We start from the raw sequence: 27,935 nt of genomic DNA, 5'->3' as shown, positions 1-27,935 counted from the left end.
CAATACTGCTTAAGGGTCTGACAGCATTTGAATGAAATGATTCATAACACTGTAAATTGGGAAGATTTTTAATTATAGTTCACAAAAATACTACACAGTTGCTCCAATTACAAAATATTACGTGAACATCTTTAGACAGAATATGATCTCTATACATTAGTTATTCCATCTTTGTTACAACATATACAAGTAATGGGAAAAAGCTTACTCTTAGTGACTTTTAAAAACAAGCCAACAAAAAGCTGAAGCGTAGTGACCCTGTTTCTATAGCCGGAGAGTATTCCAGCTCGTCTTGTTCAAGTATATCGTGTTCATTAAAAAAAGAAAAAGAATAAATAAAATAAACACAGCACTAAAATAAGAGCGATATTGCACCATTTGATGGCATGTACCAAAAATGTAATATCATGGCAAATATCTTAATCATGCTTACAAGCACATTTGTAAATACACACGTATGAATGCCAAAATATGCACAAACAAAATAAAAACTAAACTGTGTTTCAAATACTTTTCATGCTTCGAGATATATAAATCTTATCACATATATGACTCGTCCTTTGATCCTGAGGTGTTAAGTGCAATGTGCAGTATTTATGTTTCTATAAAAGAGGACTGAGAGGAGATTTACAACATTCAGGTGTTTTTATTGGCTGAAAGATGGTGTCTGATTGAAACGAGATGACGGTCAGATCATACTGTTCTTCTTCAGTACCTCCAAGTACTGTTGCGTTGCTCTGCTAACTGGGTCCAACTCCCTTCTTGGAGATCCCACAGGTGACATACGGGCGGAGGCAACATCCAGCTCTGCTGTGGCTGAGGACCAAAGACAGATCACAGTTACATCTACATGCAGGTTCTGGTTCATAAGAGACAATGCCACTGTGCTTTTGTCATCTCTCTAGTTTCACAGCGCTCACCATTGTTTAATTCCTTTGTTATGCTTCTATCCAACTCACTCTGCATCTGAAAAAAGAGAAAGCTGTAGTTAGAAAATAAATATGGTCTTAACATTAAGTATTAAGACATTTTAAGAAGCAGCAGACACATGAATAACATTTTGCACAATGATTCAACATTACAAACATTAAATGGTGGAAAAACACTGCAAGAAAGTCAGTACACGTAAATGAAACACAGCAGAACATGCCAACCATGCAAGCTGCACCTTCAGCCGCAGTCACACAGCTGATCCTCTAACATCTCAAAGCTGTTGGAGAGCAAACATTTTCCCCCATGGTGGCCACTAACTGTTGTCTGTGCCTGTGTGACTGATGCTTTAAGTGCAGTGCTGTGTAATAATATTGATATAAATGATACAAAGACTGAATTATAAATTTAAACAACTAATTTTTGTTAATTAAATGAAGCGTTTTGGCTACTTTTTTGTAGCCAAAAAGCCAAAAGCACATAAAACCTTTAAGGACTCGTATCCATACTTCGTATAAATTTAAAAAAAAAAGAAAAAAAAAAGACTGATGTAGCTTCTGTGACGCCAACCACTGGATTCTCAACATGATTGTTTCTGTTGACATCCTTTTTGCAAAAAAACGAATGTGATGAGGAGGGAGGGAACTGAGAAACGGCACGCTATCGCCATCTTGTAGCCTTTAGATAGAATTTAAGGCACTTCTTAATTGGCTTAATTTTTCTGACCCAGAAGCTACATCTTTGTTTTATACTGACCAGGGTTGGATATATGCTGGTAATATTTATGCCTGTCCTACCTCCTCAGAATGCAAATACAATAGTTAGTGTGTTGTTGTGTCAGACAACAAATTGGTACATCTTATTGTGACTGATTATTCATTTGATCATGATCTTTATGATTCTTTGTATCTTAATCGGCTGTTTCTGTCCTTTATCACATGCTTGGAATAAGGTGCTGTATGATAAATACAGATCATTTGGGTTTCAAAGCAAAATATACTCATATAATATTATACGAGTATGAAACAAAGAGCCACATTATCTCTAATCTACTAAACAAATAAAGAGCAAAGAGAAATTCCACTGAAAGCAAAGACGTTTAAGATGTCTGCTGGCATACTGACTTACTACAGTCACAGCTCACAGGTAAAATTAAACGATTTCTATGATTTTTTTTTTTTGTAATTTTTTTCTTCACATTTTTGAAACCCCAACACATTTTTATATTTAACCATTAACCCTGGTAATATTTTTTGTTTTATTATTTTAATGCTATAAAAAATACTTACATTTGACATAACATAACATATTTTATATTAAGGTATTTATAAATACCTTAATTTTCCTTTACCTTTCCAAATAACCCTTAACTGGGTAAGGGACAGAGACATTCATGGAGAAATCTCAGTGGATTTGATTTTTTTTTTTTTTTTTATCAATTTTCCCTGTGCTGATCCCAAACATTAATGTTTGCTGGGAAAAAGAACCATAGTAATCCCATAAGCAAGATAGAGGAAAACAGTAGCCAACTGGACTGAGCTAAACACATCTACACACCTTATTATGAGTCTGGTTGAAGAGAGGAGAGGTGAGAGACAGACTTTTGAGCTAGAAGCTAAAACAGTGAGAAATAAAAGAAGATTAGATGTAAAGTACTTTAATAGTAGCTAGAGACAGAAATTGTGCAAGAGGAGGAAAAGAACAGAAAAGAGGAGAAAAGAAAAAATAATAAAATAGCTTTAGATCTATAGGAATGTTTTCTCTCAATCTAAAATACTTGAGATAAAACACCTAAACAGCCAGCGATGTTCTCTGCAGTTATGACAACATAACAACACACTAACATGGGAAAAAGCAACATTTCTGAATGCCGGTAGTTACAAAATAACACCATGGATGCCATGACTATGAAAATGAATTGGCTCAATATAGATAACTAGTCTACAGAAAAAAACAATTCCCTGCAATCGTCATGAGTGAGTGAGCGCGCAGATTAATGATTAATGCAGACCTTGGCTAAGTAGTCCTCCATCCTGCTGTTCTGTCCCTCAGCCACAGGGTTGAGGAGAGAGAATCCCAGACCAAGATTCCTGTTGAGGGGCCCAAGTGAGGCTCCATAGTTGGCTGGTGAAGCCAAAGAGCTAAAGTCAAGTGATGGCGCTCCAAGGCTGCCATTTGTGATCAGTGACCTGCTGCGCTCATTGAGCAACTTGGAATTGGCTTCTGCAAGCCGACTGTTGGCCCTGCGGATGGAAAACAACAAATTCAAACTCCCTGCATGATCACATCAGCTGACTGCATCTACTGATTTTATGACATATTCAGCTTTAGACACAAGCACTGATTTTGAAAGTATCACATGGAACATCTGGTAAGATTTTCTGACCTCTCTAATTTAGCAGCCAGAGACTTGCGTAGGTGCAGTTCTTCTGTATATAGTTGGCGGAATCTCTCAAGCTCTGTGCGTGTGGACTCGCGTTGGTTAACGCTCTCCTGCTGGGAAGTGCGGGCCCGGCCCAATTCCCCCTCCAGCTCCCGGATTCGCTGCTCCAGCTGAGAGCGCAGGCTAGCTTCATTGGCAGCTTTAATCTGGTCGAGTGCTTCCTGTGATGCAGCCTGGGACTGGAACAAAAACATAAACAAATATTATAAATCAGATCTCTAGGCCATGTCTTTTTACTATTTTTAATTAAATATTGGATTAAATAATATATATTAAATAATAACTATATCATTCTTTATTTGCATAGAGTTTCACTTTTTATGGAAACTGGATACAATGGACAGGCATATAGTAATCACAGAAACCATGTACATATGTCATTCACACACCAGCTACATTATCATTATCACTCATTCTAATTGTATTATGCTCATTTTTAAAATGTATTTATTTTAAGTTTTTGTATTTGTGTTCCCGTTGTGCATGCTGTAGCTTGGTACCTGGAGGAACAGGTTAACCTGCTCCAGCTTCTGTTGTACTTCTTGCCGAGCCCTTTCCTCTGCATCGCGCCGGTACTGCTCCACGTGGCTCTGCTCAACCTGAGCAGTCTCCATTCGGCGTCTTAGGTCCAGTACCTCTTCCTCCAACTGCCTCTTACTCCTCTCAAGCAAATCATTACTGTGGCTCATGCTCTTCAAGGAAGTCACCTGATCCTTGAGCTCCTCGTTCACCTTCTCTAGCTGTCTGCGAAGAGATGCTTCCTTCTCCAACTGCACCTGCAAATCGTCCACCTGAGGATAAAGGAGGCCAATGTTTGACAGCTGATGTATAAAGCTACATGTAGGAGACTGACGCTAGAGCCATAGCACGTTCTGTAAGATATTGGGTAATACTAGAAAGGTTTAAATCTGCTGTGTCAGATGGACAAACCCTGTCTTTCATTCGCCCAAAGTGCCCCTCAGTGTGTCTGCCCAGATCCATCCGCATGCTGCTCATAGGAGAGCCAAACTCAGCACCACCAGCGTCTTGATCGCGCACTTTCTTTTTTGCAGTCTTCAATAAGGTTCGCAGCCTTAAATCCATAAACACAAAGTCAATTTCACATAGAGAAATAAAGACAAAGCATTTATCAAAACAAACCAATCCAATGATCTGACCTAAAACTGAAAATGACTACAAACATCAATTAAAGCATAAACTTCATTAGTAAGTCATTTAAGTTGTGATTTTCTTTTTTAAAATCAGGCCAGTTATCATACAACAAAATTAAGGTAACTGTATCCCACAAAAAACAGAGATGTTTAATACAAACTCAAATACAAATCATAAATCATCAGTTAAAGAGAAAATCTTGTTATAAACAAACATTTTGTCTGGGAATTTAAAAAAAGCACATCCTTACTCCGAATACAGACACTGGTGCACCACAGTCACAAAAGCAAGGAAAGGCTGCAATCTACTGGATCCTAGGTGTACCTAAACAGCACAATAAGGCACTGCCAAAGGTAAGGAGGGCACGAGGAGAAAGTTAGGGGTCACCTGTACATTTCTTTTTGAAGCTCCGTGTTTCTTTTTATCTCCTGATCCAGACGAGTATCAACAGCTTTCTTCTGCTCTGCTATTTTCTTGGCTTTCTTCTTTTCGATCTCCATCTGCAACACAAACAACAGCCAGATAACTCACGAGTCCTAGATCTCAGTTTTCATAACATTAGGCTGTGTACAGAGGTGTAAGCTTGCTGGCCTGGCTGTTCAGTTCTCCTTTTTCCTTTTCAAGTTCTGCCAATCGTACTCCCAACTTAGAGCGGCCCTTTAGCTCCTCCTCCCACAAGGCCCGAGAGTCCTGGGCTGTGTGAGAGAGCAAGCTCTGCTTCTGGACCTGAAGAAATAAAAAAGACAAAAAAATATATATCTATTAAACAGGAAATTTGTAGATGGGAGCTCCTGTACGTACGTACATATATAAAGATTTTAAAAGAGGACTAGAGTAAGAAATTGAAAACAACTGTTTTAATAGTGAGGAAACAGAATATGCCACCAACCTCTCTATTCAGTTGGTCTTCCAAGGTCATCTTACTGCTTTGGAGGTTCGTAACCATGTCCTCCAAGTGACTTCGAACCTACAGAAATGAGAAAAGCTTCTTAAATGGACACTAACGATGAATTTTGGTTTTCTGGTGACGCTGTTACACTTTTCTTCATTATTTTGGAAAGGAGAAAACTAAAGGAAGTAACATGCACCATGCAACCCAAGAATACACAGAGTGGAAAACCCCACACACCGAGATCAGAGTAAAGTGAGAACATTTTGCATTAGCATTTGTTTTTCAGACAACAAGAAAAACTCAACAAAACCAAAGATATTTCTTCTCTATTTGCTTATTTTTGGATTCCTGGTGTAGCAGGAATCCTCATTAAGCACCAAAAAACTTCATCCAAATACAATCTGATTTCATTACTTATATTATTTTGGAAAGTATAAAATGTGATCCCACACAGGAAAAGCTAAGTCTACATCCACAATACCAACCCCTCCTCCAGGTGAGCAGCCAGATAGCTGGAAAAAGATTGCAAACCTTAAAATACAATAATGATCCACTGCAAAAACTAGTAGATATGGCAAATTATGAACACCCTGTGTGTGTCAGGACTTTGACTACTCACCGCGGCAGCTTCCTGAGCTCCTTTCTGCAGTGCATCAATTTTGTTGGACTGTTGCTTCGCAGCAGCTTCTAGTCTGGCATTCTCAATCTCCAGCCTGACATGACATAAAAGATATGGCTGAAGATGCTTCTATCAGATAGAATTAAATTATAATATATATTTATTTATGTGTGATAAGGTTGGCTTGTTCTATAATACCAACTATGTAATATTTAATGTTTGTATGTGTGATATCTACTGAAAACTCAAATGTATATCTGGATAACATGTGTTGGTAGGTACCTCTGCACAGCATCCTCCAGCTGTTTGATCGTGGTGTCAGAAGCAGCTGAGGTAGACAGCGCCTCCTGGAGTTTCTGAGCAGCAGTTGAGAGTTCCTTTTCCCTTTCTTCCAAACTGCTCTTCAGGCTGTTAATACGTCTCTCTGCCTGTACATACTCATCCTCACTTTCCTCCAGCTGCATGACAGAAACCGCATCCACATCATCAGCATCACCACACCATTGCCCTATACCCTAAAAATATAGATAATAAACCATCTAATTTAAGTCAAAGTTGAGTTGGCCTCATTTCCCACTAATACCTTTCCTTTGAGTCTGTCCAGGTCTTTGAGCAGCCGAGTCTTCTCTTCCTCCAGGTCATTGCGATAGCGCGTGTTGACCTCCAGAGAGGCTTCGCTCATTGACAACTTTTTGAGTGAGTCGGCGAGTTCCTGCTGCAGCTGCCTCAGACTAGTCTGTGCACGCAGAATTCAGAGAAAGGGAGGTTTTGAAGGGATGCTTTAATTGATATGTGGAAGAAAGGCTAAAAGTGGTTCTGGAGAAGGAGTAAGGTAATCTTTCTTATTCTCAATCTTACCTCTCTTTCATTCTTGTCTTCCTCCAACTTGTAGACCTGATCGCGGAGATCCACCGCCTTACTGGCGAGCTCCTTATTTCTGTCCTCCAGTAACTGTACCCTCTCTTCACAGTCAGAGCGCAGCTTGGACAAAATGTCACTGAAGCGCTCTTGGGCATCTGTCACAGCACGCTCCTTTGCAGCACCTTTGTTTTGGGCCTCTTCTAGCTGTTGTCTTAGTAACATGGCTTCGCTCTGCGTTTGAACTAGCCGCTCTTGTGTAGCCTCTTGACGTGCTTTGTTACAGCTGACCTCCTCCCTGTGAGTCTGCAGAGCCTTTTCTAGCTCCTTGACACGAGCGACTGCCTGGTCCTTTTCCCGCTGTAGCACTTCCAGCAGTACGCCCTTCTCCGTCAGCTGCATGGTGGTACGATGAACTTCATTTTCCATGCTGTTTGATTGGGACTCTGCCTTGGCCAACTTCTGGGACAGGCTACTGACTTCCTCACGCTGACTGGCTGATTCACCTTTAGGAATAAATGCAAGAGACAAATTCAAAATACCATGTGAGTGAATCCTCTAACTGGTGTAGATTAATTGAAACAGCTGTCTCTAAATAAAACCTGACATATTCATATTCTGCTATTGCAAATGGGTGTGCCATACGAGTGGTTCACATGGTTCTAGGAACAGAATGAGTCTGACAGAAAGCATAAAATACTTGCCTAGTTGACTAAATGTGTGTTTTTAAAAAAAATCTGATTTATAAAATTCTGTTGCTTGGTGATATTGATGGTCTAACTAACCAGTGAATCTGTCTTTGAGACGCTGAAGTTCCTCTTTCTCCCGGAGCAGAGCCTTCTCAGTTTCTGACTTAGATGCGAGACAAAGCTCGGCATCCTTTACAGCTGCAGCCAGACGAGCACGACTCAATTCAACCTCCTCCTCTAGTTTTTCGCGAATCTGACGTTCGTTTTCCAGACGGGACGTTGTTATTGCCAGTTCAGATTTAAGGGTTGTAACCTGGTTTTTGCAGTTGAACACAACTTGGGCCATGGTTTCATTGTTAAGCTGGGATTCCCGTCGTACCTCTTCAAGCTCTTCTTTCAGTATCTCCCTCGCCTCTATAAGGTGGCTCTCGTTCAGACTGCTTTGAGTCTGCAGACGCTCAAAGTCTGTCCTCAGGAGGGTGAGCTGCTCCTGTAAGGAAGCGGTCTGCTGCAGTAACTCTCGCTCCCTGTCACTGGCTTCAGTGAGCTGAGATAAGACCTGTGGACGTCAGGATTTCCAAATGTATTAAACATTGAAATTTTTTTAAATCCTTAAGACATTTAAACTAAATTTTCAAAACCTAAAGGCAACAAAAAAAAAGTTCTAAAATGATGATTACTTCACTGCTTTTGATCATGTTTCTTTTGTTTTCCTCCTCTATCTCTTGGTTCTTCCTCAGATGGCTGCTCAGAAGATTCTCCTGAAGGGTGCGTGCACTGCGCTCCTGAGCCAGCAGTCTCTGCGTCTCATTGTGGGCCTGTTCAAGCTAGACAGATGACGTGTCAGACAATAAATAAATACACCAATAACGTAAAATACTGAAAGTCATTATTACATCAACATTAATTTAAAAAAAAAAAAGTTATTAATTAGTATTAAAAATAATACCAAGCCAATTACATAATCATTTGAAAATAAAAGTAGATCTAAAACAAAACTAAAACAAAAGAAATACTAAGAACTACCGCTCACAATTTACCACCTAAATAAATAATAATATGGTGCAATATGTCATGTTTTGTTTTTTAATTAGATATTTAATACTAATTTTAAAACCTTGTAAGGACAAATTCATGTTTGCTATATCCTGATATGTCAAACCTGAAACAGTGTACTTTTTTTTTTTCACATGATTGAATTATGGCTTAAACAGTTAATACAATGACAACGGTAGTAAATACAATACAATAATTATAATAAGATAAAAAACACATTTTCACAGTTTTACTTTCACACAAAAAAAAAGGAATTTAAGAAATGTACCTGTTTCATGTTGTTAACGAGTCTTTTAATCTCTAGCTCGAGGTTCATGTGCACCTTCTGCATTTCCTGAATTTCTTTCTGATGTTCCTCATCCATCCTCCTCATCTTATCGGCAGCGGTACTGTACTTCATGGTGGTGTGGCGGTGATTCTCCTGTTCTTGTTTCAGCTGAAATCTGCACAATGTGTCAGTCATAAAGTTCAAGTCAGCATTATCAAAATAAACAGTAAGAACATTAAAAAGATCGACAAAGCTGTTCATGTTGTTCTATGGTCAAGACTACCTGCTGAAGTTCACCCTTAGCATGTAGTATACAATCTGATCCTGACTTTGAACCCCGCCTGCCTTGTGTGCCTTATACAATTCAATTGTGGTACAATATTGCCTCAACACCAGTTTTTTTTTTTTTGTTTTTGTTTTGTTATTGTGCTTGTTTGTTTGTTTTTTTACTTTACATTGGACGTTTATGAAAGTTTATTAAAATGCTTCTTTACATGCCAATGAAGGTGATTTATATTTTTCTGTAGGTGATTATCTGGATGGAAAAAGGTGTGTATGTGGGGGGGTTTGTTTCCCTGTCAGCAACCCCATGAGCTGAGATGGCACTGACTAGGACTGGGTATCCTTACTGATTTCTAGAATCGATTCGATTCTGATTCACAAGGTCCCGATTCAGTCCACGATTCGATTCAACTTTGCCTCAGACAGTCTTATCAGAAGTCATTTAAATTAATTAATTAATTAAAAAAACAACTGCGGCTGACAGCGCTGTAAACAACAGTAGACTGGTGGGTAAAAAGCAAGCGAATAATGCAGAAAACAAAAATTTGAGATGGTAAACTGTTCTTAAATTACACAGAGAGAGAAAGAGCTGTGCCAAAACAGCAAAAGTAAGAGGGAACTGATGACGATGTTTACATGAAGCGAAATGTGAAGCGTAATTTTGCTTCTTTTGCTGCTGGTTCAGTGAATTTTAGTTGGAGAGCGACAAAACCTGCAGCATCAGAATCTGTCAGATGTCGGCGTCCAGCACCGACGGCATGTCTGTGTACGGGGCGTCCCGTCAGGTGAGAAAGCTGACATCTCACTGGTTTTGATGCGTTGGGTGCGCGCTTTGTATCTTTTTGCAGATTCTGTTTTCCTGCTCTCATTTACTGTTTCAGCTGTTTGGTGGTTGTTGACATAGTTTTGTGAGGTTTAACCTGAGAGTCTGAGTGTCGGGGAAAATACATTTATATTTAAAAAAGATTCAGATTTAATGAATTGATATCGCGTTATTTAAGCTAAAATCGATTTTAAATCAGAAAATTGACTATCAAAACCCACCCCTAGCACTGACCAATTAATTGAGTCTAAATTTATTCTGAAAAGCTAAAAGGGGCAAAACAGTAGATGGGAAGCTGTAAAGCAATGGCTACAGAGTGCTCCAGTTTTTTGAAAATAAATAAAATAAAATAAATGGACTTATTTATTACTTGAGATTTGTAACTTCAGTCTGTAATTCCAACTGCACCCGCTCCATGGCAGACTTGGCATCTTTAATGCCCTCCAAAGAGCTCTTCAAGTCTCGTCTCTCAGTTTCCAGCAGGACCACTTTATCAGTCAAGTACTTATGCCGATCCTTTCCCTTCTTGATGGAGCGCTCATATTCATGGAAAATGTTCTGCAGCTTCACTACACATGTTGAGTCTGTGACACACAGCAGATGGAGGCTGGATGGGAGTTTCATTATGTTCACGGCACACAGAAGGTCTTGCTTTCAAAGGTAGGTTACATATAAACAACTTGTGTCACAAACTCCTAAAAAGCAAGACTTATTAGTTAACTTATGTGTGGAAAAAGGTGAATCAGTACCCAAAGTTGCTGAGTCCAGTTTCTTAATGAGGAGGGAGGCGTGACTGTAGCCTGTAGCGGGTGAATCAGCATCATCTGTGGCTGTGTCTGAGGACTGAGTGAGTTCATCAAAATCTTCTGCCATTCCCACCTCTTCACGGTCCTGAATATCAAAACAATAAATAACATTAACATTACTCATTTTCTGTTCACTGTGTTCAAACTTTCATTTCAAGGTATGAACTGGTGTCTTACCTTATTGTTCTTTGGTCCACTGGCTGCCAAACTGAGCGAAGCAACGCAAAGAAGAAGAAAATCATGTTATTCAGAAAAATAATGTGGATGTTCCTTAATTCTGAGACAAGTTATTGGAAGTGTATTTGGTATAATGCAGTATACGATCCAGTTATAGGAAGGTAGCAGTTAGTTTAAAGAGTAAAAAGAATAAAGAACAAATGCATGCTAATCATCAGCAAGATCCAACATTGTAAAGCTTTGCTCAGACTTAAGGCAAAATGTTTGTCACCTGGGTTTTTTTTATTCAAGCAAATTTTACCACTTCAGTGATACAAAATTATCTGGGTTTATTTCTAACAAATCAATAATGCTCAAACATGATCTTATAACGTGCCTAAAAAAATAACGTGCCTCTCCTTTTTATTTTTATGTTCCTTGTATAAAATGTACAAATATACAAGGTTTATTATATTAAGTAGTGCAAGTTTTACAAAAACTATCCAAAGAATCTTCAGTTTCTGCACCTAGACTGAATATTTGACATATCACACCTATTCAATACTTTCCTCTGGCTATATACAGATTTGTGCTGCGTGTATAATTTATTTTGCGTTCAGTCTGAACATACCTTACGGGTTAGTGACAGAGAGGTAGAACTGATACATATGAGGGCATACTGTATATATACCTTCCTTCATCATCCGACACTTCACTTAAAGTGCCATCGTCAAACACACAGAGAGGATCTCCATTAATATGTGTGTTGGTCTGAGGGGCTCTGCTGCCCCGGGCCCCTCGGACCAACTCTGACTGTAAAGTCTCCACTACAGCTTGCTTCTCTTGTTTGTTGCTAATGCAGGTTAGCTGGACTGGGAGATGCAATTGCACTGGAGCCCTGTTGGTGCTACAGAGAGCAATAAATCTGATAATCAGCGACATGTGGCTTTTTAAATGCAACAATGTATCAATTTTTAATGGAAAAGAAAAGAAAAAAAAACTTTGAGACATCACAAAACAAAACCAACTTAAAACTGGACTCTCTCTGCTAAAAGAAAAAAATATATATCAAAAGCCCAACATCTGATTAGAGGATTGTGCACGTATTGCTTTGAAATAAAGGGAGCAATCGTTAACATCTACTGACGATAACTGTGAATCTACAAAGCAAAACTGCACATACCTCATGGCGGCCTCGGGCTGCTGCTCCTGGTCAAGTGCTTCAGCTTGATTTGACATGCATCCTAAGCTGGTCTCAGGTTTCCCCATACCAGTTTCCTCCAATGCTATTCCACTAGTAACCTGGGAAGTACTTGATTTTTGTACCTCAACCTCGATTTCTGTTCTCCCTTCTCCAATCTGAAGGAAAAAAGTAAATATTTGATAGCTGGCCTTTAGACATTTACTCTAACTGTAACAGGTTTGGTCCAGCCTTTTAAGATGCATTTTGGAGTTGGTACTTGTTCACTTTGTCATACATAATTTAGTGTCACCCTTCCCTTTGGAGACCTAACACCTTTAATGTAATTATAAGGACATATTTTCCATGCACTGCAATGCTTGGAAACTAAAATGAGAAAATGTCATCAACTTTAAATAAAGAGTTAAAGTTCGTATCAGTTTCCACAGAAAAACAGCAAATAACTCAAAAGGCTGACCAAAATACAATCCTCATACCTCTTAATAAAGACAAGCACAAAGAAAAACTGAAGCATTGCATGCATAAAAAGACAATAAACAACAACACATTTATATCATCACTATGGTGATTCTTTTTAGAGCCAAGAAGGCCTCTATTTATTCAAACCTCATACAAAACCTAAAAACAGAGAATTCGTACAACACCGATGTAACAATACATGCAAAACTCATGCAAAGCAGAAAGCTAGACATGACAAAAGAAAACACAAGACTGCCCTTTGTGTAATGTCAAAGTGCAATCAAGAAGGACAATCGACAAAATGGTACCAGATGGGTGGGTGTACTGAAAATGAATTTCAAACAAATCTTCAAGTCTACCTTTTTTAAGGTGTGTTAAAGACACAAATATTCATTGAGAAACATGCAACCTCACTTCTACTTGAAATGAGATCTACAGACAACATATATGACATGGAAAACCTTACAGCCCCCCCAAACACATACGCACACACACCTATGATGAACGGCCACTTTGAGCCCTTGGAAACAGGTGAGTAAAAGAAGGAAATGAAGTATATGAATGACATGAGAAAAAGAGAAAGCGAGGCGGACAAAAGGAACTATGGATGGGGCGGCCATCCTCTACCTCTTTCTGAAGTTGGGCTTTTTCTTTCTCCATATCCAGGAAGACAACCTTCAGCATCCCTACCTCAAGTTTAAACTTTTCCACGTCCTCCTCCAACTCTTCACCAGAAACACCGGGAACAGGTGCTGAACGTCTGAAGGGAGGCTGACTTATACCAAATTCGTTGAGATCGTCTTCTGAACTTGCAGTATTCTCCTCAGTTTGACGTAAATCAGCACGGCTTGTGACGGTGCCATCACAAGCTGGTTGCTCCTTCATCCTGTCCTCGCATAAGGAGTTTACATTCGATTCAGCTGCAGAGTCCTCTGGTCCAGACTCTCTCTGCTCAGGTATGGTGATAAGGGCAGTGTTTCTTGCTCTCGCAGTAGGACGCTCAATGACTTCCCCATCTTCTTCATCACTTGAATCTTCTTCTGCAGAGGTGGAGCCAGCTGTGGCCTGTTCTTCTCTGATGTCATGTCTTGATATAAACAGTTCTCCAAACTTTTCTTTTAATTCACCAGCGACACTCTTGAAGGTGGACTTTACCTCTCTTTTCTCCACCTCTACCCAGAGCTTCTCATAACGTTTTTCCCATGGCACGCCACCGCTTTCTCCAGCACTGCACTGATCTCTAAACTCGTTATCCTTTTTTCTATTGTCAGATTTATTTAGATCTAACTCACTTCTATCTACTGCATCATCTTTCTCCTTTGATGGCATGAGTGGACATAAAACAAAGAACAGACAAGACAAAAATGCAAAAACCGAGACTTGATAAAATATTCGAGAAAATATTCAGGCAACAGTGCATTCTCATTCTTCTTCCTATATTTTCATCATAGAAAATACTCATGTTTACAGGATTATTAAATAACATACTTGATATCTTGACTGACCCTTTTCTTTTTAGACTCTAAAACTGAAATAAGTGATTTCTGGCATGGTAAACATGCCAGTAGTAAACACAGTAAAGCTGTCAGGAAACCATATGCAGTCAAATAGAATCAGCAGCTCAAATCAGGATGTCAGACATAATAATGTGTGTGCCACCTGCAAGCTTGAAAGAGGCAGTGGTCTTTCTTTAGAGTATAGGATAAATTCCATTTTTGGGGTTGTGTCATTTTATTTGTCCATGATAATTCCAGTATGTTTTTATGTGATATAAAAATGTCATTTTGCATATCATTGCAATAGCATCATACATTTATGTTCCCTAGTGTAGCTATAGAGAAACAGCTGCATGTGGGAGATACTTCAACAACCTCTGAAAAAACATAGCACTTATACTTTTTTAAACTGCTGCTGCTAAATGTAGAAACAACTTGTTTTTCAACATGAGGCAAAAACGCACCACAAAGGAATAGATACCAGCAGCTGATGGAGTGTAAACAAAGACTCCAGCAAGTATTGATGGAGAACTCAGTAGATGCACTCCATGTGGCAAGAGGCAAATTGATTGAAATGCCAGATGTGGTTACATGGAGGAAATTGAGGGCTTTAAGCAGCTGCTTAAAAAATTTGACCCAAAATGTGACAATACTGAGCAGCTCCTGATGAGGTACAAGGTAATACAAGTTTTTTTGTACTTTTACCCAACATGTCCAGGGAAAACACTACCTAGACTACTTTTGTACATTACATTTATGCTGTGTCACTGGATATGATACTGTGTCACTGCTATTGCACTATAACGCTGTTGCGGCTGGCAACTTCATTCAACAGATCCACAGTGTTATCCACAGTTAAAAAATAAATAAAAAATAAAATAAAATAAAAAGAATGGAAAATGCTCTTTATTGACTTACACTTATAAATGCTGCAAACATCAATAAAACATTAATTTTGGTTTAAAAAATATTTAGATTTTTCTTGAAATATCATGATGTAATTTTGAGGTTAATTTGAGGCCAGCCCAATGGTGTTAACATATTTATTTTGTCTACCAGAATTACAAATGATCTAATGATGAAGCAATGTCATAAATATGTGTGAACAAAATTTACCAGAACATATCATTTTGCGCTGTTTATTCCTTTGATTAGGAATGCCTTGGTATGTTTTATTTTCCATGTCTGAAACAAAAATAATCAATTATTAGTAGGGATGGCCATTTTACCACTATTTCTCACCTTTTGTTGCTGCTCTTCAAATTCTGTGAGGATTTCACTGTCTTTCTCCATCAGTGAGGGGTCAGCAGACCCTAATAAAGAAACAGAGACATCAGACAAAGCAAAGGCCACAAGTTCATAAAAAGGTAAGGCTAAAAAGACCAAAGAACCTTACTTGGTTTAACCGTTGTTTGAGGCTCAGCCATATTTTGTAGTGGATTGTCATTTTCAGCTGTTTCGCGAGATGTTATGTTTTCGGTTTCCCAATCAGATTCTGAATTAGAACGAATAAAAGAGGAAAACCGCCAAGAATAGGTTAGGAATATATCTTTTTTAATCATTATTATTCATGTGAATAATAAAGATGACAATAATAATCATCATAATAATAACAACAAGTCAATGTTTAAGAAAGAACATCAAAGTTCTTGCTATGCGTTACCTTCTTCACTCTCTAGTTTCTGAGGGACCGTCTTCCGCGTACGAGGTTGGGGCTGAGGAACAGCTTGAGAGGGTGTGCTGGGCAGTCTCTTGTCTGGGCTGATGCCCTTCTGATGCGTCAGTGCTGCTGTGGCAACATCATCTTTGTCCTGGTCCTTATCAGATGAACTGGAGCACTCTGGAATTTTCTCAACTACAGGGGACGCAACCCTGTGACCACACAGGGCTCCCATACTGGCAGTACTGGCTGAATCCCAGTCCGATGCATCTGTCAAATTAATGCAAGGAGCTTTATATCAGTTCAACCAAATGAGCCTAATCTGTTGCTGAAGACTAGAGTTTACACTGGGAGAACCCTGATGCACAGCAATGGAAAAGATCAGAGGTGGGCTGTTACACTACCAAACTACTACTGGGGTCTCAGGGAAGAAATCACAGCTACAAAACTGTTTTTATGGCTATTTAGTTTCTTAATTTATCTTTACTGACCTGCTTTTTGAGCTTAAAAAGGTTTAATGAGAAAAATAAAAGATAGAAAACTCAGTATTAAACACAAGCCTAAAAATAAAAAAATAAAAAAAAAGTTTCTGATGGTGTGCAGCACAACTGCAGGCAGCATATATGTAATGATGCAAATGGTTACAAATTTGGTGGGACAAGGTTTTTTGATGCTATGCTTGAGTTATATGGTTCTCTTAGATAGAGATGGGAGAAAAAGGAGAGAGCCTGGAGTGAGAAAAGGGAGCAAAATCTTAGGAATTGATGCAAGAATGTTCTAAAAATGTGTTACTGTAACTTGTCCAGTTATTGCTTTTATGATCCATGGAACCTTTGCTTTCCATATTACACTATTTCGTTTTCAGCAAACTCTACAATGTATAATCTAAAAATCCTTGTTACAGCTTACCTTCCAGATCATCAACATCACCCAGATCAAGCTCTTCCATTAAATCTAGAAAAGCGGAGCAAAGCATGGTGTTAAAAATCAAAAAGGTTTTCACAGTAACAAATTATTTCATTTGATTTTGAATAAATTCACCTGTCTTTCGGCTGACATCGCCTTCAGGCTTCCTCAAAACATTAGGTGGTACCCACTTTGCCCTCTCGGTCTAGTACAAAGGGAAAATATTATTATTTTACTTAACTGAATTACAGATAATATTATTTTTTATAAAATAAAATGCTTAACCTACCTCTTTCTGTACTTTATTGTACTGATCGGCAGGTTCACCTTCAAGATTGTCATTACTGCTGCTGGCAACTGTAAGAGGCAAGATGACTTACTTACATTTGCCAAAACACAACGTCTATGAAAAATCGAACAACATTGATGAAGCTGGATGAGTTTGCCAGAACTCTGTAAAAAGCATTCCCATGCAAATGAGCTCATTGTTAATTAGTATGAACACACATGCTTAGCCTTTAGAAAAGCATTTCAACTCCCAGCACAGTTTCATTGGGTAACAAGTTCAGCATCAGCCAATATGAATAACATTTAAGCCAAAATCTTGTGGAAAACAAGCAAGCTTAGTGCAACCCTGGGGGCCACTTAATCTGGCAAAATAAGGTTTATGGGCAGCAGGCAGGATGAAGTACAGTATACTGCATGCATTCTATTATTGTGATCATGAGGTGAAGTTCAGGCCTCTGGTATGGTTTGCATGCTGATCCTCTGACCTATAAATCAAGATATTCATACCCCCTCCCTGGCTGACTCTTGGCCTGCCTACACTCCTCCGAGGCTCTAGCACTGCCATCTTATTGCCTCTATCCCCTCTTACAAATGAGGGAACATATAACAAGTCTACAAAAGAAACGTAAAAAAAAAAAAATGTTGGAGGCTTTTTGATTGACACAAGTTATATTGCACTGCACATTCCACATCATGTTAAAACTTGAACCAGAACTGACAGAGAAAATGTACAAAGTAAAGCACACTTTTCTATACTTACGATCAAATAAAGTCTCACTGTTTCTGCAGCATGAAATGGTGCTTGGAATGATATGAAAAAAAAATCCAAAACAAATAAAGGAATTTACAAAGTAGACTTACTCTTTTTAATCTCTTCTTTCTCTCCTTCATTCTGACTATTTAATCCTCGTTTCTGCTCGTCAACATTCAGGTTTTCTGAGTGGGACTGAAAAATGCGGCTGGTCTGTGAGAATCAGGTTGGCAAACATTGGATCCTGCATGTCATTTAAAACTTTATCTTTACTGTACCTCAGAGCTCCATGAACTCTGGTCATCCTCACCCCCCTCTAGACCCAGCTCAGACAGGAAATCTGTTTAAAACATTAAGAGTGATGGTTAGCAACAGGACGAAAAAAGTCTTTTAAATACAGCTTATTTCATTTCCTGGGTCTAGTAATTACAGCTATAGTTTAAGTGTTGTTTTGTTTGTCCACAAAATTATACAAAACAAATTTACTAGGCTGATTATTTAAGGTAAGCTTTGTGAAGAAGTGGAGCATTGCTAAACAAATAACTCACTAAATGATGGCAAAAATGTTCTTTAAAACTGCAATGTGGAAGGGTTTTTGTTTTTCCATGCATCCTTTATTCAGCCAGGAATGAGATACAAGATTTTTAGCCTCTCATAATAACATGAATCTCATCAGACAATACTGGAAATGCGTGCTGTACCAAAGTAAAGCAAATCAAGTACACCTTAAATTAGCACCTGACCATTTGTCAATTACAGCTTTTTGCTGCACCGCACAGCCTGAAGTTTCTTCAACAAGGAACAGTATGTTAAAACACTGCAAATTTCTAATGTCTGACACAGTAGAAGCTGAAGATCATCATCTGTTGTTTAGAAACACATTGAATTTAGCACAACATTATAACCAAGATGAAATCATACGCAAAGAGTGCTCACTTGCGTCTGTGCTGCAAAGCAACAGAAGTAACTCATTCAGCCACCTGAACACGCACCACTAACTCTAGCATGACTAATACATGAAGGCCAAGGAAAAGAATGCAATGGCTGCTGACGTGAATCTCCCAACACCAACTCAGAGGTTGTCAACAAAGTGAGCCTGTGTAACACGTCCGCATATTTGTCCAGATCACAAAGGCGCACCAAAATCACCAACGCAAACACCAAACATTTGTCCAGTACAGACAGTGAGTAATGAAAAAGATGTTGTCCCCACACAGGGTTATTTTTTCAAATTGAAAATACCTGTATTGTATGAATCTCACACCTGTCATGTACTTTGTAACAAGTTTCATTCACATCTGTCATGCAGGTACAGTGACTAGAGAAAAAGTCTGTATTGGCTTCTAAGTGATGGTATTTAGGACACCCTATTTCAACACCTTCATTTCATTAAGTTGTAACTAAAAGGAATGTAGCATAATGTAAAAGTAAAACCCTGTTGATTTAACTGTTTTAAGTTTTTTTTTTTTTTAAATTGTGATTTTCTTCTAAGACAAACAGTGAATTTTGATGCAAAGATTTGTACATTAGCAGGAAATTAGCACAAGGATGTGAAAGCAGAGTTACATTTACATGAAAGTGCAATAAAAAGTGTTTCTGTTAATAAAATCAATTAATAATCGTGACAAATTACTGACAAGTTAGCTACTTCATCTACTGAATCCTACTAATCCTATTACATTTCCCATTAACCATACATAATTTAGACTGAAAAAGATGCCAAAATAGTGTCTAAAAAAGAAACAAAGAATTAAGTAAAGGTCATGACTTAAAACTCTTTTACGTGTTTAGCTTACATCCGTCTACTAATGTCCAGTAATTATAGAAGGCCTGCTTGTGAACTAGGCTAACAGTGATTAGTGCTCACCTGCTGGCCTATGTTACATCCTCTTTGTGCTCAAAGTGGCAAACCCCCTGGGGTGCCTGTCTCTTACACACCATGTCTGGCAAGAGTGACAGCTTTGCAGCTCTGCATCTCACTTTTGAGTTATAGCTGGTGGACAGTGCTACATTACTGGACAGCAACATTCAATTGTACGGCACTACAGCTAAAATGCAAAGCATTTTTAAATAAATGACTTTTTTTTTTAAATTGAAGCATTTAAAATAGGTTGCCAATATAAACACTGTCTATTTTTTTCTATTCATTAGGTATTTTGTGAGAGGTGACATTTTCATTGAGCAAACTTTGTAATGTCCAGATAGTTGTTAATAAGGTGCTTTAAAGCAAAGACATGTGGAGGTCATGGATTAAGTCTCTCATTTTTATTTTGTACGGGATTTTACGGTGAAAACTTCAAGGATTTTTATTGCTTGATACAAAGCATCATTGGGTTAACAGGTGGATCATCCCGTTTCAATGCAGCTAGCCAAGCAACAAGGAACCACCTCCTGCTTAAAAAGGCAGACAGTGAAAGTGAACAGTATCCTTGATTTTAACATAAAACTCTTTGTTGGAGCCAGGGGCAGCACAAAGGTGATCCCCTTAAACAGATTTTTAGTTTTAGTCTCCTTATACTCCCCTGGGTTACTGGTTCTGTTACTAGTTAGCTAACACAAACTAATATGTCTATTGACCACAACCAACCAAACAACAGTGATGTAACATTCTGTACTGATACAATATGGCGCTAAACATGTTTTAAAAACCTTAATTTTAAGCACTTATTTCATAAATTCAGCTTCACAGGCTCTTGTTACACCTCTGTCAGTTTTTAAGAGCAGGGCTCTATAGCGTAAATTAGCCTTTATATATTTAGTGAGGAGATATGGTAGAACCATTACGTCGTGGGGTCCCTCTATATCTATGGGTCACTAGAAAATGATGCTTTGAAAAGCTTTTAAAAAAGAGAGAGCAAAGTTTATAAATGATGGCCTCCAATCTATGATGAAGCATTTATAAATTGTCCCCTCACATGGGGTCAGTAATAAGTATGAAAATTTTGTGAGTCATATGCTATGGCCTTTGACGTCACTAATAGTTTCCAAGGCATGAGACAGACTGGCACTAAAAGAATCCTGAATTGAAATCTATCGGAGAATCCTGCAACAATAAAGATTGTGTCAGTTTTGAGGAGTTTAATCAGATCTGACTGATTATACTACAGACTTGCTTCTATAAGGTCTTTGATCTTTGGTAGACTGGTGGTTTATTGTCATGGCGGAGTTCTAGGCACAGTACAGCCGCACTCACATTAGACACTAATAGCAATTACAGAGCTACCCTCCAACCGATCCAACAGTCACTTACAATAAGCACTTCTGCACAATGGTTTTTAGTATTGTTAACTCCTGTGGACCACCATTTTCCTGACATATGAGCATTTGCTGGTTCTGTAGAAAGTAACTCCTTACCCCTCTTCTTCTCTTTAGAAACTTCGGCCTCAGGAGCAGGCGAATTGGCGTCACAAGACTCTCCACTTTCTTCAAGCTGATCATTCTCAGCTGATTCGTCTCCTTCTTCCTCCTCCTCTTGTTCCCTCTCTTTGTCATTATCACCCTCATCCTCTTCCTCATCCTCAGTGGAATCTTCCTTCTGTGTGCAGGAAAAAATGGAAATATTCAAAACTGTGCATGGTAAATCCCATTTTTCTGTGAGTATGCATCCACAGGTCACATTTGATATACATACAAGCTAAGCTAGGAACAAGGACGTGAATATAACTGTCTTAAAGGTCTTGGCCTAGCTATAGAGGACAGACTATTAATAGCCAAACTAAATGAGACAAACACAAGTAAAAATATTCCCGTTTTACCTGAATGCCAGAGCATATCATGTATATGTTTTCTGCCTCATCAGGTGAGTCTACATCAACGTCATCAATGTCAGTCTGAGGTAGTACTTCATCTGAAAATGTGTTCACATCTGAATCACTGTGCCGACAAGCTGTGGTTTGATGTTTGATGGGTGGGCATGAAAATGTCTTTTCCTTTATTGGTTTTTCATTAATCTCCTCTGACAACACTCTAGTTTGGTTTTCAAATGGAACGTATGCAGTTAATCTAGCTTCATGCTCATCATCTGCATCGATACCTTCACAAAGGCCTCCATCAACAGTTTTATCAGAATCGTCTCCTACTGTACACATTTTAACTGTAGCATTGACAAAATCGTACTGCAGCTTCTGGATCTTGCTGTCAGAGTCTTCACTCGTCTCATCGTCTTTGTGGACACTGTATTTCTTAACAACCTCCAGCTTTTCTTCTTCCAGTTCAACATTTTCTGCAAGCATATCATTTTCACCGATAACGGACTGAGGAACCAATTCACCATCTTCATCATGCTGATTATCCCTTTTAGCGTCTTCTGCCACCTTCTTGTGTACTGTAGCTGTGGACTTCAATTTTGGAGACAACAGCTTGGTTGAGTCGGGTATCTTCAGGATATCCTCACTGTGTAAAACATCACTGTTATTCATCGCAATTTTCTCTTGCTTTTCTGAGCCATTGCTTTCATCTTCATCATCCCAACAGCTTTCATCTTCTTCAATTTCATCATTCCCCAAAAGTTGGTTTTCATCATCCAGTGCCGATGAAAGTACTGGTGAGGGGTCATCTGACTCTTTCTCAATACTTTCTCTGACCTCTTCTTCCTTAGACTCTAATTGCATCTCTCCAGTCTCATTTGCTTTGGAAACTGGGGACACCACTTCACAATTAGAGTTAGTGCCAAAATCATTTTGGTCTTTATTTTCAGAGGAATCCCACTCTGATTCATCTACAGCTGCTTGGTTTCTGGACTGAGAAGAGGTTTTTGGACCTAGACCAGACAGTGACTTGTGGTTGTCTATAACCTCCTTAAGTGTAAAACATTTTGGAGATGCAACTGGTGATGAAGAATCCCATTGGCTATCTGGATGTTCTTCATTTGACTGGAGCAATGTGTTTTTTAAATGCAATAATGATGCTTCTGGTGCTTGAACAGTGCTTTTCTGATCAAAAACCTCATTGCTTACCTCAGGTATGTCAATATCACTGTCCTCTAATGAAGATCCCCATGAGGACCTGAGTTTCACTCCTGTGGAAACTTTGTTGTGCGATCCACAATCATCTTTACCATCAGAAGTACTGTCTGTGTTTTTTATGCCAACTTCAGGTAATAGATTTGTTTGATTAGCAAGAAAATGTTTGTCCTCCTCATTATCACTGTCATTCCAGTCCATATCACCACGATTCTGTTTATTGCCCCATGAGTCTTCATCATCCTTTCCTGTGTCTCTCTCACATTCCTTCATATCCTCGCCTGGTGAATGAGTTTCTGGACAATGTCGTGTTGAATCCTGGCCTGAAATTACGTTTTGATCCGATGAACTCAAATATTTCTTTCCCAGGCTGTCATCTTCATCTGAAAACTTAGATTCTACTCTTATGGCTGACACAACGCAATCCTCCACTATATGTAATGTGGCTGGAGTAACAAAGCTCGATGTCCCAGCGGGGTGCATGAGGTTGGTGCTTAAAGTCTTTGTTTTGGTATTTTTCTCTGAGGTATCTGCACTGTCACGTACAACTCCAAGAAATGTTTCACTCTTTGCAGTGATGCCAGCATCATGTGTGATCTGAGGGGCTTTAAATTCTGTAGTGCTAGCCACGCAGTTGCTATCATCCTCCTGATCCTCCTCTTCAGAGCCTTCTTCTTCTTCTTCTTCTTCTTCTATTTCTTCTTCTTCCTCGTCCTCCTCCTCTTCCCCTTCATCACTTTCTTCATCATCTTCTTCCTCTTCATTAGACTCCTCTTCTTCATCGTCTTCCTCTCCCTCTTCTTCGCCATCCTCCTCTTCAGAGTCATCTGCATCTGAACTTCTTTCTTGAGACAATGGTCTTGATTTAGTACCCAGAGGTTGTTCAGAGTGTTTTCTTTTCCCCTGTTCAGCTGCACAGCCAGCTTGTTTTAAGATTTTAGGGAAAAAGACAAAAATCTGTCAGACACAAGCATGTAACAAAGGTTCAACAGAAATTTTTCACCTTTCTGTAGTGTGGAAGCGGAGTGGAAGTCATGTGGGATGCACTGGTAAGGAAGGTAATGGGAGTGGGATCTACTGGATGCTGAAGACTTTTGCTGGATGACAAAGCCTTTGGGAGGGATGGGATTCTCTGAACTCTATTTTCACTTTCTGGTTCAGAGTCTGAGCCACTCAACGATGTGTCAGCTCGTGCCGAAGCTACTGGACAAAGAGGGATAGAAGGTTACTACCTAAAACTACAAACTATGGATAGTTTGGATATGGAAAGGCTGAAAGATTCTTGGTACCTTCTCCCTTTTTAGATGCAATCATTTTGCTGAGGTCAACTTTCAGAGGTTTCTGCAAGTCAGAAAATTAAATGAAAGTCAGGGCAAAATTACAACAATACAATATAAAAGAAGAATGAGTAGTTCCAACCTTTTCAATTAAAACAGATTCATCATCATCATCTGATGATGGCCAATCATCTGCAGCCCTTTTTGAAACACTTAAGAAGAGGAGGAGGAAGAAAATGGTCATAGCAAGGAAGTCGGCCGTAAGTATAAACTGTAGACAGCATTAAGAAATTAGCTCACCGACTTAGTGACTCTGACTGAGAATTATCTTCAAAATCTGCAAGAAAGCAGGAAAACATATTTTCAGCTCAGCCTGATCTGAAACAAATCATTAAAGTAATATTTCAATAGGACAACTTTTGAATGGTGAAATCTTTAGAAGATTTAAATGTTGGCACACACACACACACAAATTATATATATATTTATTCACCACATAACAGTGTCAGCAGATGTATTATCATTCAGTTATCCCTCTAATTTGCCCCAGTGAGTTTTTGTTCTTCACTGATACTAGCTAACATGAAAAGTCATGAAACTGCGATGTGAGAAAGTGAAATTTATGGGCTAAACTAGTTAGTGTTAGTGTCCCTGTATTTATTAAAATATTTGCTGTCACTGTATTGCTATTTTATTTTTTAATTGAGCCTAAGAGGCAGCAGGAAAAATTGCACTTCCAAAACAAATTTCCCTATATTTAATAATCACCCCCATAGCTGTTAATGGTTTTAAAAAGGGGACAAAAAACAGACAGATTTTGCTAACGAAGTCTAGCTAAGGAAAGCAATACCTTTCCCTGCTTCATCTGCTCCATGCTCTAGAGCCAGTCAAGAGGTAATGCATGAGGAATAAGTAAAATGACCAAAGTCAATTATTAATAGACATGATAATAATGATTTTCAGTCGCTTTGATGTGATAAAATAAATTGCATACCATCTCTGTCAGTGGCTGGTCCTCCCAAAGAGAAGCCTGCTTCAAGATCTTGGGAAGGAGCACTCAGCATTTTTTTCTTCTTCTTGCTCAGATCTTGATGTGATAGGGAGGCCCTGTCCGAACGCTGGGTATCATGCTCTATGATCAGGTGGGAACAACTGACAAAAAGAGAGGAGAGACCCAAAATGTCATAACGTCATGACTGCTGAGAAACTTTAGCAAACTAAGAGTTAAGGAGAAACATTAATAAATTATTAAAATAAAATAACATCAAAAATAAATGATTACAACCCATTTGTGGGTTTTGGCTATTTAGTTTATTTCATTTCTGTATTAAAATCCGACATAAATGTATAAATTACAGAAGAAATACCCATATACAAGCACAAAGACATATTCTTTTGAAAAAGTGTGCTTACGAGTGATGCCCATTTATTCCTGCATAGTTATCAGCTGAACATCCTTTGGTATCCTTTAGTGTGGTATCTGCATCAAACTGCAGGAGCAGCTTTACCATACAGACTTCGCCATTTCCAGCAGCTATCATTAATGGGGACCTGCAGGTAAAAATCAATTGCAGCAACATGTTCAACCATGCCAAATAATGAGTAACACACATTAACATAATCCAAAGTGAATCACAAAGGTGTCATCGCTTAACCTTTGATCTTGATCCACAGAATTCACATCAGCAGTCTCCTTGAGGAGAAACTGAGCCATCTCAATATGGTTCTCTCGCACTGCTACTATCAAAGGTGTGAAACCCTCCTAAAATATAGATTACAGTTAAAATCACAGTTAAAATTCTTGCCCACTGGACAGTGCCTTCCATACGCACTCAAGAGTATCCTGATGTTCACCCTAAAGCAGAGAAACTGCAAAGTAGGGGACAGAAAGAAAAAAGCCACCTTGTTCTGGGAATTGATTTGAGCCCCATGTTGCAGCAGCAGGACAGCAGTGGGGACGGATGGGATGTTTGCCGCTAAATGTAGTGCCGTATTTCCATTGATGTCCATCAGATTAGGGTCAGCATGATTTTCCAGCAGTATGCTCACACAGTTGTCATGCTGGCCCTGAACTGCCTGTTATTAGATGAGAATTAACATTAACGGGCCAAAACAAGACGTGAGGAAAAATGAATTTTTACAATTTATTAAGAGTCACCAACTTGAAGCGCCATCATCCAAGATTACCTTCATTAAGGCAGATCTATTTTGATTGTCACATAGGTTAAGCTTGGCTTTGCTCTCAACGAGGAAGTGTACCACCTCGACATGACCACTAGCACAGGCAATATGCAGTGCGGTTCTGCAACAGTAATAAAAAGAGTGTTACATATGCAAGCACTGTTGTTCTAACAGACCTTACCAAGATTATAGGTGTTTTACAACTTTGGTTGGCTGTTTCTTCAGGCCAAACTACATTCATTTTCAATTCACTCACTTCCTTCTGACACCTAATAATTGTAGATGGTAACTAGATCCTACCTTGACACATAAGTGGAAAAGAAAAAAAGGCAGTGTCATGTATGGGTACAGCTGGCAGCTTTCTGCTAACATTTAAGTGCGTACCAAAATCCAGAAAATGCAAAAACATTTATTAGGGTTTTCATCCCCACTTACCTGTTCTCCTTGTCAAGTTGATTGACATCATTCTTCTTAGCCAACTGCTTCAGCTTTGCCAAATCACCCGCTAAGGCAGCCTTGTGAACCTTCCCTAGGTCCTTGTCTTTCAGTTCATAGCCAACAGAAAGCCTGCTTGCACTGTCTGGAGTGTCGAACGGGTGTTTTTTCTTTTTAGTGAAGCTGAATATCTTCTTCATTGTATATGGCACTAAAACATTACTTTAGCACCTGTCGCTACCTGCCACTCATCTGGAGGTCAACCACAGCCGACACTCCCATCCCTAAAATAAGACGTTCAAAGCGGATTAGAAGCCCTTGAAACAGTACCAAGCACTACAGCGTCGCTTATTATAAGGTATAATGCAACCACCGATATACAGAATTAGGTGGCTTTCGCACGTTTACTCTATAATAATCGAGTGCATATATCAGAAGGCAATACGCAACACCGAGTACTTCATCACGGTGTTGGATGACAGCAGAACTTAGCTGTCATGCTAACGACATTCTTTGAGTCATACCTTACACAGAGGATTCCTTTAACGATAAGGTATCGTGAGTAAGCTGCTTTTTGACGAGATTACGATAAAGCAGAGAATCTGTAGTAGACAGCGTTAGCTGAGGTCGCCGGGATTTTTTTTTATCATGCGTTTAGCTAGCGTTTGAGATTAAGAGCTGTTGCCATGGTAACTGTCTGTACAATTGATACGTAGCTGAGGTTTCCCAATTTACTACTGTTCAAAATTGCCTAACCCTATTTTTTTTGTAGCGCAGTTGTGTAATACTGCTATATTACTGTATGTATTATCACTTCAAAATAAGTTATTGTAAAAAATATATGCATGTAGCTTCAACTGGCTCGTTACTGCGCCTCCCACGTCGTCACTTCATCATTGATGCAAACCGCCACATTTAAAATGAATGTGTGGTAGAGTTGAGCACAAGATGGATTGTCGCTATACGTCTGAAAAAAACATAACGACAATTTTCAGCTTAAAAACACCCCACTTGTGCACGCATACAACTCAAAAACTATGGTTCAACCTTAACTCGGCTAACACAATGCTAATTGGCTAAGACGCTGAAAATCAAACCTGATGTAGATAATTGGTTAACTAGAGCAAAGAAGACGAATAATGTATCTGAAGATATTACACCCTACTTAATGCGAGCATGCATGTAACTACAGCACACGAAGTCAAACACTAACCTGTTGATTGTCAGACTCAAACCATCACAGACCCAGACGAAAGCGAAGCAGCTCACAAAATCTTGCTGGTTGTTGGAGTTTTCAGGTAACCAATCAAAAATGAGCTGGGTGCAACGATGGGCCAATAGGCCTC

General features: G+C 38.9%; 1 protein-coding gene across 10 annotated transcripts; it reads right to left on the bottom strand.

The window, feature by feature from the left end:
- Positions 1 to 52: 52 nt before the first annotated feature.
- Positions 53 to 27,935, bottom strand: si:ch211-272n13.3 (ankyrin repeat domain-containing protein 26). Of its 10 annotated transcripts, none has more exons than XM_040026247.1 (46): positions 27,803 to 27,935; positions 27,114 to 27,556; positions 26,590 to 26,873; positions 26,161 to 26,275; positions 25,876 to 26,049; positions 25,629 to 25,735; positions 25,387 to 25,524; positions 24,968 to 25,125; positions 24,824 to 24,850; positions 24,274 to 24,310; positions 24,116 to 24,185; positions 23,986 to 24,037; positions 23,700 to 23,899; positions 21,090 to 21,270; positions 18,014 to 18,075; positions 17,846 to 17,930; positions 17,492 to 17,596; positions 16,986 to 17,053; positions 16,832 to 16,901; positions 16,700 to 16,744; positions 15,794 to 16,060; positions 15,527 to 15,625; positions 15,373 to 15,443; positions 13,262 to 13,951; positions 12,158 to 12,333; positions 11,666 to 11,881; positions 10,996 to 11,026; positions 10,762 to 10,903; positions 10,383 to 10,596; positions 8,908 to 9,082; positions 8,264 to 8,410; positions 7,680 to 8,142; positions 6,895 to 7,400; positions 6,620 to 6,772; positions 6,319 to 6,494; positions 6,037 to 6,130; positions 5,903 to 5,929; positions 5,415 to 5,492; positions 5,117 to 5,251; positions 4,913 to 5,025; positions 4,304 to 4,445; positions 3,874 to 4,164; positions 3,317 to 3,552; positions 2,942 to 3,173; positions 921 to 966; positions 53 to 816 (listed from the first exon to the last, which is right to left on the bottom strand). In XM_040026247.1, exons 3-46 carry the CDS (start codon positions 26,787 to 26,789, stop codon positions 689 to 691), a joined length of 6,942 nt encoding a protein of 2,313 aa, XP_039882181.1. In that variant the 5' UTR covers positions 26,790 to 26,873; positions 27,114 to 27,556; positions 27,803 to 27,935; the 3' UTR covers positions 53 to 688. The 10 variants fall into 10 exon arrangements, 9 of the variants coding, with proteins under 9 accessions (XP_039882181.1, XP_039882180.1, XP_039882185.1 ...); XR_005695056.1 differs by adding an exon at positions 2,488 to 2,545 and having other exon boundaries at positions 750 to 816; positions 26,590 to 27,556; XM_040026246.1 differs by having other exon boundaries at positions 26,590 to 27,556.

Source organism: Simochromis diagramma, unplaced genomic scaffold, assembly GCF_900408965.1.
Source record: "Simochromis diagramma unplaced genomic scaffold, fSimDia1.1 OVJJ01000293.1, whole genome shotgun sequence".
Classification (NCBI taxonomy): Eukaryota; Metazoa; Chordata; class Actinopteri; order Cichliformes; family Cichlidae; genus Simochromis; species Simochromis diagramma.
Note: the sequence above shows the minus strand (reverse complement) of the source record. Positions and strands in the feature narration are given on the sequence as shown.